Consider the following 15782-nt stretch of genomic DNA (forward strand, 5'->3'; position numbering starts at 1 on the left):
TGCTAAGCGGGTGCGTGTAGCGTGCGTGTGTGTGTGTGTGCAGCCGTGCCTGTGTGTGCCCTAAGCGTGCGTGTGTGTGTGTGTCAGTGCCTAGCGTGCGGTGTGTGTGTGTGCGTGCTAAGCGTGCGGTGTGTGTGTTCGTGCCTAAGCGTGCGTGTGTGTGTGTGTGCGTGCGGGCGGGTGTGTGTGGTGGTGTGCGCGCTGTGAGCGTGGACGCGCGCGAATCCGCTGGTCTGCGGGAGCACGCACGTGCGAGTGTGTGTTTCCGTGCGTGAGCGCGTGCGGTTGGTCGGGGGGGGTGCGGGGGGTGCGGGAGGGGTCCTTCGGGGAGGAAGGAAAGATCGTTAGCGCGCCAGGAGCCTGATTCTGCCCTAATTGGAAGCGTTGGGCATTGTCAATGGAAGATTTTCTCCGGCTCGCTGACAGGTAAAGCCGTCAGGATGATAGCCCACTTGTCAGCGCAAAAGACCAATAAAAACAAACCGCTTTTGATTTAATTGGAGGCTTGCGCCGGCCACAGGGTGGGCGGGAGGGAGAGAGAAATCGCCGCAGAGGTGTGTGTGGAGGTTGGATGGGGGGGGGGTGGGAGAAATCATGGCTTTCTCTGCGCAAGAAAACCCCCCCAGCCTTACAGCCGCTAGACCACAGCAGGTTGGAGCCCCGTCGCTCCCCATGGATGGAGGGCCGTGGCCCTGCCTAAGGTGTGCGGGGGGCGGGGGGGGGGTGAATTGGTGGAAACCAGACCTGAACTTTGAGTGTTTTCAGGGAGAGAGCAGAAGGAAAGCGTTATGCGATGTAATGCTATGCTGTGCCGATACAAGGCTGATGCGCCACTCCGCATGCGCTTCTCAGGGGGAGAGCGCGCGTTTCGCAGCGTGTACGTACGCGTGCGTCTCAGTGGGCCTGCGTTCGCGCGCGCGCGTGTGTGTGTTTGCGCGGGTTACAGAGAGTGCCTCAACGTGTAGGGTGTGTAAGCGCTTTTCAGACCGCGTCTCCCAAAGTGGCATCTCAGCCAGCCGGCGGTATTGGTTGCGGCAGGAGGGTTCCTACACCCAGCGAGCCAATCAGCACTAATTAGTCAGGGTTCCAGCACACACAGCTGCTGTTTCAGTGGCTACAGCTCTCTCCTCTGTTCCTGATGGGAACTGATTCCGGGGTCCTGTTGTTGTGCTCGCATCGTAAGAGGACTGGTGGGCGAGGACCCAGCTTGGGAAAACTATTTGCTGAATGACTTTCTACTGAAGCTTTCCCGAGTAAGCCTCAGATCAAGACTCTGGCTGCTGTGAGGAAACGCGATGCACAGAGGCGTCGGTGCTTTCCCCAGAAATGACTGTAACTCGAAGAACAAACTTCTGTTCTAATAAGCAAGCACCACTGCAGTGCACCAGTGTGTGTGTGTGTGTGTGTGTGTGTTTTTGTGTGGGTGGGCGGGGGTGAAATTAGAAGTGTTCAGTGTTTCGCCAAACTCTCGTATCCCCGTCTTATCCTTTACAGAGTTCGCTGAAGACCGAGTTGATCTGCTTAGAGAGAGGGGACAGAGAGGGGGTAAACATGAAAGCTGGGTGGGGGGGGGGGTGGGGGAGGTGCAGGGGGGGGGGAGGGGTGTGTCTGGCGGAACGAGGGGGCTTAAGACCATCCATCAATTTTAACAACGCCGGTGCGGGGGCTCTGGAGCGTTTGCAGCCGCGCCCAAATCTGCCGCCGTCCCCGCGCCCCCGCTCCCGGGCTCCTCCGGCTCCCACCTCTGAGGGGCCCGTGGCCCACGGGTGCAGCGGTCCTGCGCAAAGCGCTATCGATTGTTCAGCCGGAAGGAAACTTTTAATTTGAACGCCCCCGCCCGACCACCACCCCCCCCCCGCCCCCCCCCCCCGCCCCGCCCCGCCCGCCCCGCCTCCGTGTCACCGCCCAGGCCGTCACGGGACCCGCGCGCGGCAGAGCGACGGGCCGCTGCTGGCACGCGGCTGAACGGCGCCCAACCAACAGCAGGCACGCAGACGGATTTCTACGAGCCCAAAACACCACAGGCCGCAGACGGATTTCATACGAGCCCAAAACCACACACAGCGGGCACGCAGAACGGGATTTCATACGAGCCCAAAACCACACAGCGGGCACGCAGAACGGGATTTCATACGAGCCCAGAACCACACAGCGGGCACGCAGAACGGGATTTCATATTATATGGCTGTGGCTGGAAAGCAGGGTGATGAGAGACAAAACATTTGTTTTTCCATTAGGGGGAGGATAAAGCTTGGCATTACACACCCGCCCCCCCCCCCTCCCCAAAGAGCATCCAAGTTGGACAATGGAGTAGGTTGACTCAGACTGTAATGTTTTTTGTTTTTTTTTCGGGGGGGGGGGCAGTGTTGAGTCTTCCAGCTGCCAGATAAGTTCACCCAAACTTAACCACCTTCTCAATTACTATGCGCAACAGGGTTTGAGCATTAGACCACATGCAGTATCGCACCTGGAAGAGCTCGCCCGAGAAAATTCTAACTGTTTGGTTGATGAACGAGCAATTGCTGAGATGCCCTTTCACATATTGTTCATCGTTCAGTTATTGTGTATATGCCGTGTCCAAACACTTTCCCATTAGATTCCCATTTGCAGAGTTTCCTTTTTTCATTGATCATCTCAAATCCACCACGTGTAAATAAGAAAATCAAGTGTTGTGACAATGTTGACTGAAATTGACTTTTGAGAGTACAGCTTGTTTCCCCGCCACAAGATCCTTCAGTAGGGGGAGCTATCGAGCTGAGTAAGTGTGCCCCCCCCCCCCATGGACTTCTTACCTCCTGGAAACGAGGCAGTTTCCACAAGGAGGGGGGCTCAGCGATAGGACAGCTCTTCCTCAGGATGGTCGTCCTTGTCTCCTGGACACGCCCCAAACGAGCCTGAGGAGAGACACAGAGCCCCGCCCCCTGGACAGTGACCGTGACAGAAAGACGGACAGACCGCCAGAGAGAGCAACACCTTGACTGACATCCTCCCATTGATCCTGGACCACGGGATGCATGTACTCAGATGCTGTGACTGAGTTTTTAAAATAGCTATCCAAGTATTTTGCACTATGTAAATTCACCTGATGACTGAGTCTTCCGGCGGTAGCCGACAGGCCCTAATTGATCCTCTTACACATGCCCGCTGCGGTCGGGCACCGATTATGGCGCGAAAAGAAAAACTCTCTTTGTGCTCTGCGCACCTGAGCACCTTCTGTTCCTGTACTTTTTTGTAAGCGCGAGCATTAATACTCGGCGAAGGCTGAGTTATTTTTGCGGTCTGCGGCTAGCGCTCCTGCCTCTTCAATCTGCTAGCGCCGCGGCGCACCTGCAGCACAGCCCGGCTCCGATCTCTCACCGAGAGCAGCAATGCCTCCGCACTCAGGGAAACCAGGGAAATAGCAGGGTTTATCAGGTTCATTATGAGGCATCGCATTGGCTAATATTTCTCTACATTTATTCATTCAGATAAATCCAATGCAGTGAATTTACTGAACTTGAATAAAAATGCATTCAAAAATGCAAAATACTGATTAATACTGAATATTGTCATATAATACTGACAATATATTCTGTAGACGAAATCTTAGTTTTTATTTAATCAATTTTATATTGATAAAATCTTGAAATATAAATTCAATATACAGTTTATCAAATAAAATGTGTGCAGAATTATATTTTATAAACTAAGCTAAATACAGTGTGCTTTTTCAGATTTACAGTACAGGCCAAAAGGATCGGGTCACCAGTTTTTTTAAAGCTTCAGGTAGAGAAAAATTAAGTCCATAAGCACATTTACTGAATAACAAAATTCAATTCAATTCAACTTCTACCTGCAACAACACAACAATTTAAAGCCTATCCAATAATTTTGTAATGTGGGAGGTGGCAGGGTGAGAGGGAGATGAAAGGGTAATTAAATTGAGTGAAATCTTATCTATCTCTTATCTGTCTATTCCATGTGATGCTGTTTGATCAGTTGGAAATTGATTCATTGCATTAATTTGATATATTTGATATAGACAAAATGTATTTGAACTTTAGCATTTTGGCAAATGTATTTGATATGTTTGATTTTGAGAAAAATGTATTTAATCTGTTGAATATTAATGAAATATATTAATTTATAACAAAATGAAATGTATTTGATTAGTTTAAAAAAAGTTATTTATCAATAATATTTGGCCTCATTAAAATCTGTTTGTGCTAAAAATAGTGAAAGGCATGAACAGATGTTATTGGACATGATGTTGGTCACTCATCTCTGCTGAAGTCGAGGCCAAACACAATGACCTGAAGCAGGAGTTCAAACCACAGGCCATGTCAGGACACGACTGGCTTCTGACCTTACAATCCAGTCCTAATAAAAGCTCAGTGGTCTGGACGAAAGTGTGTACAAAATACGTTAATGCCAATCATAATAATCATAAAAATATAATAAAAAATATTATTATTATTATTATTATTATTATTACAAGAGTAAGAATATTTTTCCTCACCTCCGTCAGTCTCTCTGCCACACACCTGTTCTCTCATGTACACTCCCTTTTCTCTCTCTCTCTCTCTCTCTCTCTCTCTCACACACACACACAAATGCACACATGCACAACACACACACACACACACACACACACACATGCACACACACACACCACACACACACACACCACACACACACACACACACACACCACACACACACACACGCACACACACACACGCACACCACACACACACACACCACACACACACGCACACACACACACACACACACACACACACACACACACACCACACACTCACACACACACGCAACACACACACACACACACACACACAAACAGACACACACACAAACAGACACACACAGACACCCACACACACACACGCACACGCACACACACACACACGCACACACACACACACACTCACACACGCACACACACACACACACGCACCCGTGCGCTGTCTCTCACCCTGTTGTGCCTCCTCTCCAGGCGGGCTCGGTCTTTGGCCTGCTGCTCCTCCAGCCAGCGCTTGGAGTACTGGTGCTCCAGCAGGTCAGCGATGGGAGTGGAGGGGCTGGAGAAGCGGAGGCAGAGAGAAGAGCGCCGCTAGCTGTAAACCTGTCTCTGCAGCGCCTTGCCGCGGCCACAGGCCTGTACGTACAGGACGCTGACCCGGAAGCACTCTGACCCGAGTCCCAGTCAGGACAGCCACCAGACAGGCGCCCTGTCATCCGGGCCTTGTCCTGTCATCCGGGCGTTTCCCGAGGTACCGCTTGAAGGCCGAAAACGTCTCAATCGCGACCCCGCTCGTCTCGCACCCCCTCCAGTGCCACCCCCCCCCCCCGCCGTGACTTTTATTGCTTCATTAGTGTGCGCCACATGCCCCTCCGCACCCCCTTGCTCCACCAGAGAGAGGGCTTAATGAGTTCGGACGGACGCGCAGAGTAAACGCCCGTCCCGCCGCCCCTTCTGCACTTCCCTGGGCCGTAACCGCGACAACAGGGGCTGACCCGGCCAGGCAGGGCCCACGGTCTCTACGGTGCCGGGTCCTGTCCGGTCCTGTCCGGTCCTGTCCGGTCCTGTCCGGTCCGGTCCTGCCCTGTTTCGGCTGCGTCCGGGCGAGTCGAGCGCTCTCATTCGCGAGTCAAGCGGTCTGAGCTTCGGTGCGTCAGAGTAATTTTGGCACGTGTGGACGTGGGCGCGCGTGTGACAGTGTATTTGTGCGTACGGATGTGTGTGTGTGCGCGCGCGCGACTGTGTGTTTGTTCCTCGGTAGCGAGGGGGGTGGGGTGGTTGGAGAATAAGATCCCAGCACATGCTCATTAGAGCTGACCTTGGCACTGGGAACCAGCGGTTGATGGATCGGGTGTAGGGCCAAACAAGCCCCACGGGAGCCATGATCTTATCTCTTATTGTACACTCACCTCCCTTCTCCTGACCCTGTCTGAACGCGTCAGACACAGAATAAATCTGCACTGACATGGGGAGAGGGAGAGAGGAGAGAGAGAGAGGGAGGAGAGAAGGAGAGAGAGAGGGAGGAGAGAGGGGAGAGAAAGGAGAGGGGGGGAGAGAAGGGGGCAGAGAAAGGAGAGAGAGAGAGGGAGGGAGGAGAGAAAGGAGAGAGAGGGGGGCAGAGAAAGGAGAGAGAGAGGAGGGAGAGAGAGAGGGGGAAGAGAACGGGAGAGAGAGAGGGAGAGAGAGGGGGGGGCAGAGGGAGGGAGAGAGAGAGAGAGGTGGGGGGGGCAGAGGGAGGGAGGGAGGGAGCGGAACAGTGGGAGAGTGAAGCCGTGTGGAGACGATGAACAGAAAGCGAGGAGAGGGATGGTGCTTCTGAAGCGTGCAAGGAAAGGGGAGCGCTACACCGAGATGTATTACACTAAGTAATTTCTTTAATTGAATTAGAGGTGCAGGAAAGGTTGGCCTTGCCTGTCTGTGTCCAGAAAAAGGGTTCCTCAAATCCTGTCATGCTAACAGAGCTAGCACAATCCTTAGAGAGAGGACAGAGAGAAAGAGAAGGAGCGAGAAAAAGATAGGAGAGAAACGAGGAATGATGAGGAAATGAAAAACACACAGGGAGCGCGGAGACGCCAATTGTGCACAGGGGCGTTTTTAGCTAAATAATTCAACTCCATTTGAAGAGTGGCAGGATAAGAAAGCGGGATGGAGATATGGGGAGGGGGGGTGGGGGGGGGGGGGGGGGCGCTGCCTGCACACACTGGAGTAAAAGTGATGTATCTGTGATGAAAGCCGAGCTCTCTGGGAGTCTCTACGGGGGGAAGGATGAATTGGCTTCCCTTCGCACCTCACCCCCCCACCCCCCCCCCACCCACCCCACCCCCCCATGAGAGGGGACTCCCCTTATTTTACCACCCCCACCACCACCCCCCCCCCAAAAAAAACCCCCCCGTCCCAGAGCTCCCAGTCTGGGGACGAAGGCTGCTCCTCACACGGGGCGGCTGGGGGATGTGTGGCAGCTCCTCTGAAGGATCGCTGTCTGTTTGCGCCGCCGCTCCGCCTGGTTCCCTGAAGTTCGCGGATAAGGAAGGAGGGAGCGCTCCTCAAAGCCGGCTCCTCAGCTAAACGCCTGAATCGACGGCGGTCGGTGTGATCTGCTGACGAGGAGGCGTGCAGTTTGGGCCTGCAGTCAACCACGGCGTGGTCGTAGTTTTCTGGTCACCTTTCAAAGCTGGCATTGGTTGAGGGTCGCAGGACCGGAGAGGAACGTGAAGACAATTCAAATTCAAACACGTCCGTCCCTAAGCTTTGCTCTCAGCAGTAAGAAAGAAAGTGCAGGCCCAAGTGAGCGCACACTCACATATGAGGGCGACATAGCTCAGGAGGTAGGAGCGGTTGTCTGGCAGTCGGAGGGTTGCCGGTTCGATCCCCTGCCCTGGGCGTATCGAAGTGTCCCGGAGCAAGTCACCTAACCCCTAAATTGCTCCCAACAAGATGTTTGGTACCTTGCATGGCAGCCGTGAGTATGTGTGTGTGTGTGTGTGAATGGGTGAATGAGAGGCATCAATTGTAAAGCGCTTTGGATAAAAGCGCTATATAAATGCAGTCCATTTCCATTTACATATTCTACAGTAGTGCTGGGAGAACGAGGCTTCACGAACCCCCGACTGGGTGGAGCTATCATGTTTTATCAGTGATTCACTGATTTGAATCAATCATCAGACCTTTGATGGAGAGTCTTGTGATTGGATCAGCAAATCCACTAAGCAAATGACAGTACATTCTAGCTCCACTCATGTTGATCACGAATCTCTACCTTAAAGCACGGTAAAATCTTTTGGATTTTTCACAACCCCCCTTTTCTCCTAATTTTGGAATGCTCGATCATACCCAGACTGCAACGTTCATTGCAACCTCATTGTTGATTGGGGGGGTTCTCTCCTCCAAAGTGCGTTAGGTCATTAGGCTAACTGCTGCTTTTCCTAATTGACAAGTGGTGAAAAGCAGCAGCTGTAATGCACAGTAACGCGCTGTAACGCTGCCGTGCTCTGGCTGCCGCGGGTAATGTTGTTCTTCTGGGGCGTTTACGGCCGAGGCGCTAACCGTTTCCCCGCGAGGAGCCGGTCGGCGTTCGCCGTCGGCTTGTTTCTCGGCCGCTGGAGCGCCGCGGTGGCGCGCCGGCGTGAGCTCTCTCTCTCCGAATCTCCCCTCACAGAGTCGGGGGGCGAAGAAACGGCTCTCTGATGCCTCTCTCTGCCTGTCAGGGCTCTAAGAGGCCCCGGGCTTAATGGAGACGAACGCCCCCGAGCCGCCGGGCGCGGACGCAAACCCGCAACTCCCAATCAGCGCTGACGCCCGGTATGAAAACGGCTATTAGGCCGCGCTTTAAAAACGCGCGTGACGAATTTCGCCGCGCTAAGTGTCGACATTCGTTCTTACTAAGCGGTAATGGCTCTTTGTTTCCCCCAGATTAGCGATTTAACAATTACGCGCCCCTGCCTGCGTCTCTCTTCCCTTTCGCGCGAGCCGCCGAACAGCTCCCTCGGTGTGCGGAACAGAATAAACGACGCCGCTTTTTCATGTCGCTGCCATCGCGGGGTTTTTTTTTCCTCGAATCATTTCGACGACTCGTTCTCTCTTCAAGCCTATAAATAACGCGGCGGCTGTCGGCGGCTGTCGGCGGCGTCGGAGCGGGGGCTCCGCGGAGACGGACGGGCGCAGCGCGGGACGCGTCGAACGCGCGGTACGCGTCGTTCGCTGATCGCGCCACGCGTCAGGACGCGCGCCCGTCACGCCGCGGACGCGAGCGCACGCGCGGGGCGGCTGGCAGGGCGACAGCAGTCATTCCGGGGTCCCTTCAGCCCGCTTACCGTTATGCGGTACCGTACGCCCACTTCCTGTTATGTGACCTCTGACCCTTTAAAAGTATAAACTGTATGAACCCATTTGGGTTTACTCTAGAGAATACCTGCCCATAGCATGTGAGTCTTTTATTTAATTTCCAACAGTAATTTCTTGATTTGTTTTGGTATGAGTATTTCTGCAGGGTGTGTGGCCAAATGATCGAAACTCCAGGAGTTACGGTGATGGGGGGGCGGGGGGACAATGCCCTGGGGCAGGAGGGATCAGGATCAGGGGGGTGCACTTACCGCGTGGGGACGCCAAAAGTCATGTCGGGGATCCTGGGAGGCGCGGCCAGTCTGGAGCCGGCTTTGGCCGGGACCAGGCGTCTGATGTCGTGGGTGGCGCGGTACTGGTAGTGCTCCTTGGCCGTCACCAGGCCCGACTTCACCCCCTCCCGGTTCAGCGCCACAAAGTCCTTCTCCCCCATCTTGGCACGGGCACTGGACTGGTTGCCAGGCAGGGAGTGAGAGTGCCAGTGGGAAATGGCTGCAATGAGAGGGCGGGGCAAGGGGCAGGGATGTGGGAGGGGCCAAAGATGAGGGCAAAGGCAGAGAGGTCAACAGAGCACGTGCATTGCAGCCATTTTTTAAATTTATTTTTTTTAAATGGAAATAGCATCATTCATTGTGCAAAATAAAGCATTTAATGTGAAGTTACCAAGTAAAATTTTTTGTTATCAACAATTTTCAGTGTCGGTTCTTGTGAAACTATCCAGCTGATTTGGAGTAAATGACATTTTAATTCCATCTGAGCTCCATATTCAAGGTAGACTGACTCGTCTTCATAAATCGGCTCACTGAGTTACACACCCTGAAGACATGCTGTTTTGTACCCTTTTTGTGACTTTTGAAGGAAAGAAAAATACATCTTCATCTAAGCGGCCTTTCAACTGTACACAAACATTTACTATTTCCAACAAATGTTTAATCTCTTTCTTATCTCCTCAAACTCTGATGCCCAGTCACGACTGTGGAAGACTTGCTATTGGACGACAAAGAAGGGGACACCCTGCCTCCTGAACCCTCCCTCTCTGGGCGACACCAAGGTCAGTTTGGCATCGGCACTGCGGGACACCTGCCGTTCACCGTCCGCAGAACCCAGCTTCAGAAAGCGCTGCAGCTCACCGTCGTCCAGCCCGCTAACGTTCATTTAATCAAACAAAGCTAAAAAAGAATCGTCATCCTGTGACGCGAATGCAGCGCGTCCCGGTGCGACACTCTCTCTTTTAAAACATTCATAACCGTTTAAAAAGGGTGTTAAAGGAGCTGGTTTTCCTGTGAAGCGATCGCTGCGACACGCGTCTCCCTTCGGCTGGTTTTTTGATTAGTCGTGACGCGGCGACGTCTCCGAGGCGCGCTCCGCTCGGGCTCCTCAAGTCACTTCCGTCTCGTTGACGAGACGGAGGCGTGTTTCCCCCGGTCTCGTCACCAGCGCCGCCGCCAGCCCGCTTTTGTCGCCCTTGTCACGGTTATCGAAACCCGATTCTTTCAATCTTTTTTTTTTAAATAAGAAGGGTGGGTTGTCAGCTGTTTTTTCTCTCGCGCTCTCTCTCTCTCTCTTTGCGCTGCTAAGCGGTGACAGATCTTAAGGGGGTTTGGGCTTGTGAGAGAGCCGCGTGTTTTAGGCGGGCGGGGCCCGCTCGCGGCTGACAGCTCGGCCCGTTCTGAAGACAGCCCTTGGAGGTCCGGGAGGCAGGGGCGACGGAGCCGCCGCTGACGGGGGAGAGAGACGGAGAGGAAAGTTTGACATTTTCGGGCGGGCTGTAGGGCCGCTGGAAGCGCGTAATTAAAAGGGGCAGGAGCGAGGGAAGGAGCCGGGAGAGGTGAGGCAGAAGCCAAACGCAGTTTGTCTCCCAGCATTGGGGAGAGTGACAGAGAGGGCCGTCTCCCTGGAGGGAATGGTTACACATCGAAACAGGATGTGACATCATGGCTGACGGAAAGGCCCGAGCTCCCGTCTCTTCCACTTCCACACATGTCCCCACCTAACATTGCACAGACGAACACCCCACCCACTCAACACATATGGGCAGACGCGCACTTATCCCAACCACTCGATATGTGCACACTCAACCCACCCACACACAAACGCAGCACCATCTAACTAACTTCATAAAACTTCCTCCATGAAAACCTCTGGGGGTGGCCATATCCAATGGCCAATGTAAACAGCACAGACTGTGGCTTCAGGCCCACAGATGACCTTGAGCTGAGGATGAGGGGTTACCTTCCGGAACGCCACCGTCCCTGACGCTTGTCGCCATCCCGTAGACAAAGTCTGGCTCCGGGAAGGACAGTCCCCTTGACCGGGCCTTCCCCAGGGCGGGCTGCAGAGAGGGATAAAGAGGAGGGGAGGGACAGGTGTTTTAGCAGAGGGGGATGGGGGGTGTATTTCAGCAGAGAGTGACTCAGGCACACAGAATGGGTCCAGTATTCAGCTGCAACATCTAAAGCGGTAAAGACAGGGTACTCTGCCCTCTGAACTGCACTCTCTTCTATGATGTCATAAGCGTGCGCCGAATAAAAGAACACACAGACAAAAAAAGAACAGAACATAAAGAACTGTTACCCAGGCTTGCACAAATGCTCATTTTATTTTGATCAGTATAAATCTTTAAAATCACTCTCTCGTGTTTAACATCACCTTCCATGCAGTCTGACCCACTGATTTATTTTTGTTTTCTTATTCAGGGGGGAGAGGGGCACCGAAAAGAACGTGTCCGCTCTGACAACCGCGGTAGGACACGCCGCAAAGCCGGGCCCGTGATTGCATTTCGCAGACCGCATTTCTTTTCCCAGAAAGACGAGACGAGACGGTTAATGTGCCAAGATTACTTGTCAGCTGCTTTGAGACTTTTTCTCTTTCTCTAAGACTTGAGCCTGGTGGGACTGAGGGAGGAATGGGGGGGGGGGGGGGGGGGTGGGTGAACTTAATCTAAATGTTTAATTATGCAAAACACTTAAAAAGCACTAATTAGCATAAGTATGTTCAAAACAAGACCCAGATGAATTTTTGATTTTATTTTATGAATGCTGGCTGTCGCCAACACGGCAGCGTAGCTGACACAGTATTGAAGCCTTCTGTCCCTCCAGCTGGCGCTCGTCAGCTGTGACTCGTGACTCGTGACCGCTGAATCACTCACAGGTTGACGGGGCGGGAATACAGTGAATCTCCTCCCCGGCGACTCGGAAAAAAGAGGCTTCGCAAACCCCGCAGCTGGCGCCGCTGCCACCCGCCTACTGTCAGTCTCCGACTCCCGCGAACCGATCGAATCGCTCAGAGCTGCTCGTCGGCGACTCGTTTGATCCAATCAAGAGAGCCGCACTCTGCATTGCAACGGCACGGGCTTATTCAAACAGGCAGCATGTTGTGCCTTGTTTGTGTTGTTCCAAACTGAACTAACAAATATTTCTGAACAATTCACTTTTAAACTCGGGACATACCAAACTGTCAGTGGTACATACTGAAACTAAACTCAAGCTCCTGGACTGATTCAAATCGCCAAAAGATCTGAACTCATAATGACAAGACATTTCACTAAATCATCACAAGTGTAAGCATCTGGCATACTTGCAATCACTATACAAAGGGGATTTTTTTTTCATATTTGCACCTCAGGCATTGGAAATACTATTTATGCCATTGAATTATTGATACAAAATCGTTTGAGCAGGCCTACTACTGACTGTGCTAGAGTACAAGTGCGTCAGACTGGTCTTTCGTTCGTTTGATTCAATTCGTTCATCGACAGAAAGTCAGAAAGGAACAAGTCGTGCGAAATTTACTGAACGTACTGAAAGACTCAATAAATAAAACGTGCTGAAACATTCAGTTGGAACGAAAACCTGAAAAGTAGCCTACTGAAAGAGGAACGACAGACACGAAAAGAAATAGGAAATGATATGTTCGCCGAAAGAAGTGTTTCGGTTTTTGAAAAATAATCTCACGGATGTTTATAATGACGTTAATGACAATGATGATGATAATTCGACCAATGCTATGATGGCATATTAACCTCATTTGATTGAAAAAAACAATTAGGCTATTTCGCTATACAAAAACCAATGGAGGCATCATAGCAGGTTATTATTTTGCTTTTCCTTAGAAACTGCCATTGTCCTTCATTATATACAGTAATTCAAACAGATCAGAGCAGTTCAATTTTAAATCGTATTTGCAATTGATATTTAACAATTAAATGATGTAGGACTATATGAAATATATGAATATAAAATATGGATCAAATCAGAGTTGAAAATATAATAAAGGTAGCCTATGGCAAGATCAACAACCAAGCAATTACAGTCAGTAATAAGGTGACTAAAGAATAAAAATAAAATAAAAATATAAACAGGAAAATAAACAAAATAAAAATACAAAACCTGTCAGGGATTTCAAATGGTTACACCAAAAAATGTAGGCTACGTAGCCAATATATACATCATTTGCAAATTGGCATTCAAAAAGACCAGCTGCTGTCTAACTTTTTACGCAACTATACACCGCAGGGACCTCATCGCCATCGATAGCCTTTTTCATACTGTAGCGACTGCTGCTGATATACAGTTAGCGCCACCAACATTCCCAGAGTCCTAGGCAACACAGCAGGACTGATATTGCAGAATTAATGTGGTTACAGTTGCTAAAAACATTGTGCTAAGTAGTAGCTTTTGTGTAGATAGTTCTTGAACAGGGAAACATTGTGAAAGACCCCCCTTGCATACTGAATAAAGACACCTATGTCGCTGCTAAAAGAGCACACATCTTTTTAAAGATGGTAAATGGACTGCATTTATATAGCGCTTTTATCCAAAGCGCTTTACAATTGATGCCTCTCATTCGCCAGAGCAGTTAGGGGTTAGGGGTTAGGTGTCTTGCTCAAGGACACTTCGACATGCCCAGGGCGGGGTTTGAACTGGCAACCCTCCGACTGCCAGACAATCGGTCTTACCTCCTGAGCTATATCGCCCCTATAAAGATGCAGTAACTAAGCAGGAAAAGAAATACAGTCTCTTCTAACTGCTAACTGTTACAACACATCGTATGGAGCACCCACATCTTGCTACGGCTGCGAGCGACTCGAGCTGCAGCCACACAGGCAGAAATAAAAAGTAGTAAATAGTAGATTTGTCAAAGCGGTTTTTTTTAAGTAGGAGAAAATAACTTGAAAAAATTTGTTTCGATGTACTGACTTGAGTGTACGGACTCATTTTAAAGAACCCAACTTCCCAGCACCAGCGCCTATTGAACAGGAAGTTCACTCTGAGCAGTTCGTTATGTTTTGCGACACTCCTCAGGGGCTCCCTGGGTGTGTTGTATTGGGTGGGGATTGTGGCTCCTCTGGGATGGAGGTGGGCTTATACAATATACTGTAATGAGTAAAAGCAGATAATTGGCCACAGCATGGACGTTGCATGCAGTTGACTTCCTAGCTGCTATACCTGCAATGTTCTACAATATGAGTTCAGAGCAGTCTCATCTTTTACACCAACTTTATGATTCATGGAGGATTTTCATGCTCTCACACTGCCACACCTTGCTGCAGGTGCATGGGGCAGGGCGGAGCAGCGTGGGGTGGGGTAGGAACGAAAAACAAGTGTTGCACCTCTTCCATCCTGGTTTTTACCTAACAAACTGATGTTTTTTAGAGCGGGACGGTTGCCTGAGCCAGCGTTGGCAAAGTGAGGCAATCAAATGCCCGAATGAGTGAAATGGGACAACGGGGGGGGGGGGGGGGTTGGGTGCTGCTTGATCCCGTTACCTGAGCGCTGGAGAGCACGCCTTCTGATGCGGGCCGGGTTTTAATGAGTGACAGCACCGGGAGGTGAGGGGGCGTGTGTCAGTCGGAGCGCCGCGCCCGCTGCCTGCTGCCCGCTCCTGCTCTCGTCAGGCTCGTCTGGCGTGGCGTGCGGGGGGGGGGGGGACGAGACGCAGGTGGGCGAGCTGCCGCTTCGTTAGACGGCAGCGCTTTTGTGCACTTTCACGGAACAGGAGCCGACGCGGGAGGTGAAGAAAGCGCCGCCATTCCGCCATCCCTTCAGGAGTTCAAGCTCCTCTTTCTTTCTTTCCTTCTTTCTTTCCTTCCTTCTTTCTTTCGACGGTTTCTTTCGATGACGTGTAGCTATTCTGAGTCCGAACGTCCACCCCCACGCACCTGGTCAAACACATCTCCTTGGCGTCCGGCTACACTTGCGAGCAGCTACTTGTTTTTCTCCGTAAACCTCGCTTTCGACTGCTGTTGTACACATCTCCGGGTCCGTCGCCGGGGAGCCCTACACGCACCTGCTCAAACGAGGCTCTGTCGGAACGACCTCGTCGGCGGGCGCCGCGGCCTCCGACGTCCCGGGGGGGGGCCCTCCTCGCCACGGCAACGGCGTCAGACGCGCCCAAAGCCCGGCTGCGGAAAAGGGTGGGACCCCAGCGACGACCCCGCGCAGGGATGTCGGCCATCTTGCGTTTCTGACAGCCCTCCCCCCCCCCTGGACTCCGGCTCAGGACCAGAGTGAGAGGAGTGAGTTTTTTCTCAGATGAACTCTCAAAGCCTCACTCCTCTGCTCCGGCGCCTCAGCGCGCCCACCTCAGGCCCCGCCTTTAATCCCCCGCGGTTATTTTTGAATCTGCGGGCCGCTTTGCGGGACGCGCCCGTTCGCGGGGGGGGGGCGCGCGGGACGCCTCGGTCCTCCTCCGGCCCCTCCGCTCGTTTTCGCGCGGGCTGCTTTCAGCAAGGCTTTTTAACGGCACAGGAGCCGCAGGCGCTGAAAAGGAGGGGAGAAAAAAAGGCAAATGCTTTCTCCCTACAAAGGGGAGATTATGTCGAGCAAAAGCTCCTTTCTGCTCTCATTTACTGACGATCTGCTCCGCCATTGTGCTTTAATTAACCAGTCTGAGGAAGGGGGGGGGGGGAAAGGCGCTGTTCT

The 15782-nt window shown here is 52.0% G+C and overlaps 1 protein-coding gene across 6 annotated transcripts in view; it reads right to left on the bottom strand.

Moving 5' to 3' along the window:
- Positions 1-15782, bottom strand: part of cfap77 (cilia and flagella associated protein 77) — a 43835-nt gene that overhangs the window by 3677 nt on the left and 24376 nt on the right. For 5 of the 6 annotated variants that reach the window (XM_064354522.1, XM_064354525.1, XM_064354524.1 and 2 more), the window contains exons 3-6: positions 11092-11191; positions 9111-9351; positions 4975-5080; positions 2793-2921 (exon numbers count right to left, since the gene is read on the bottom strand). In XM_064354522.1, the coding sequence (XP_064210592.1) occupies positions 2793-2921; positions 4975-5080; positions 9111-9351; positions 11092-11191 (576 nt within the window). The remainder of the gene's footprint in view (positions 1-2792; positions 2922-4974; positions 5081-9110; positions 9352-11091; positions 11192-15782) is intronic. The other variant, XM_064354527.1, reaches the window with a different exon arrangement.

This window comes from Anguilla rostrata, chromosome 10 (assembly GCF_018555375.3).
Source record: "Anguilla rostrata isolate EN2019 chromosome 10, ASM1855537v3, whole genome shotgun sequence".
Classification (NCBI taxonomy): domain Eukaryota; kingdom Metazoa; phylum Chordata; class Actinopteri; order Anguilliformes; family Anguillidae; genus Anguilla; species Anguilla rostrata.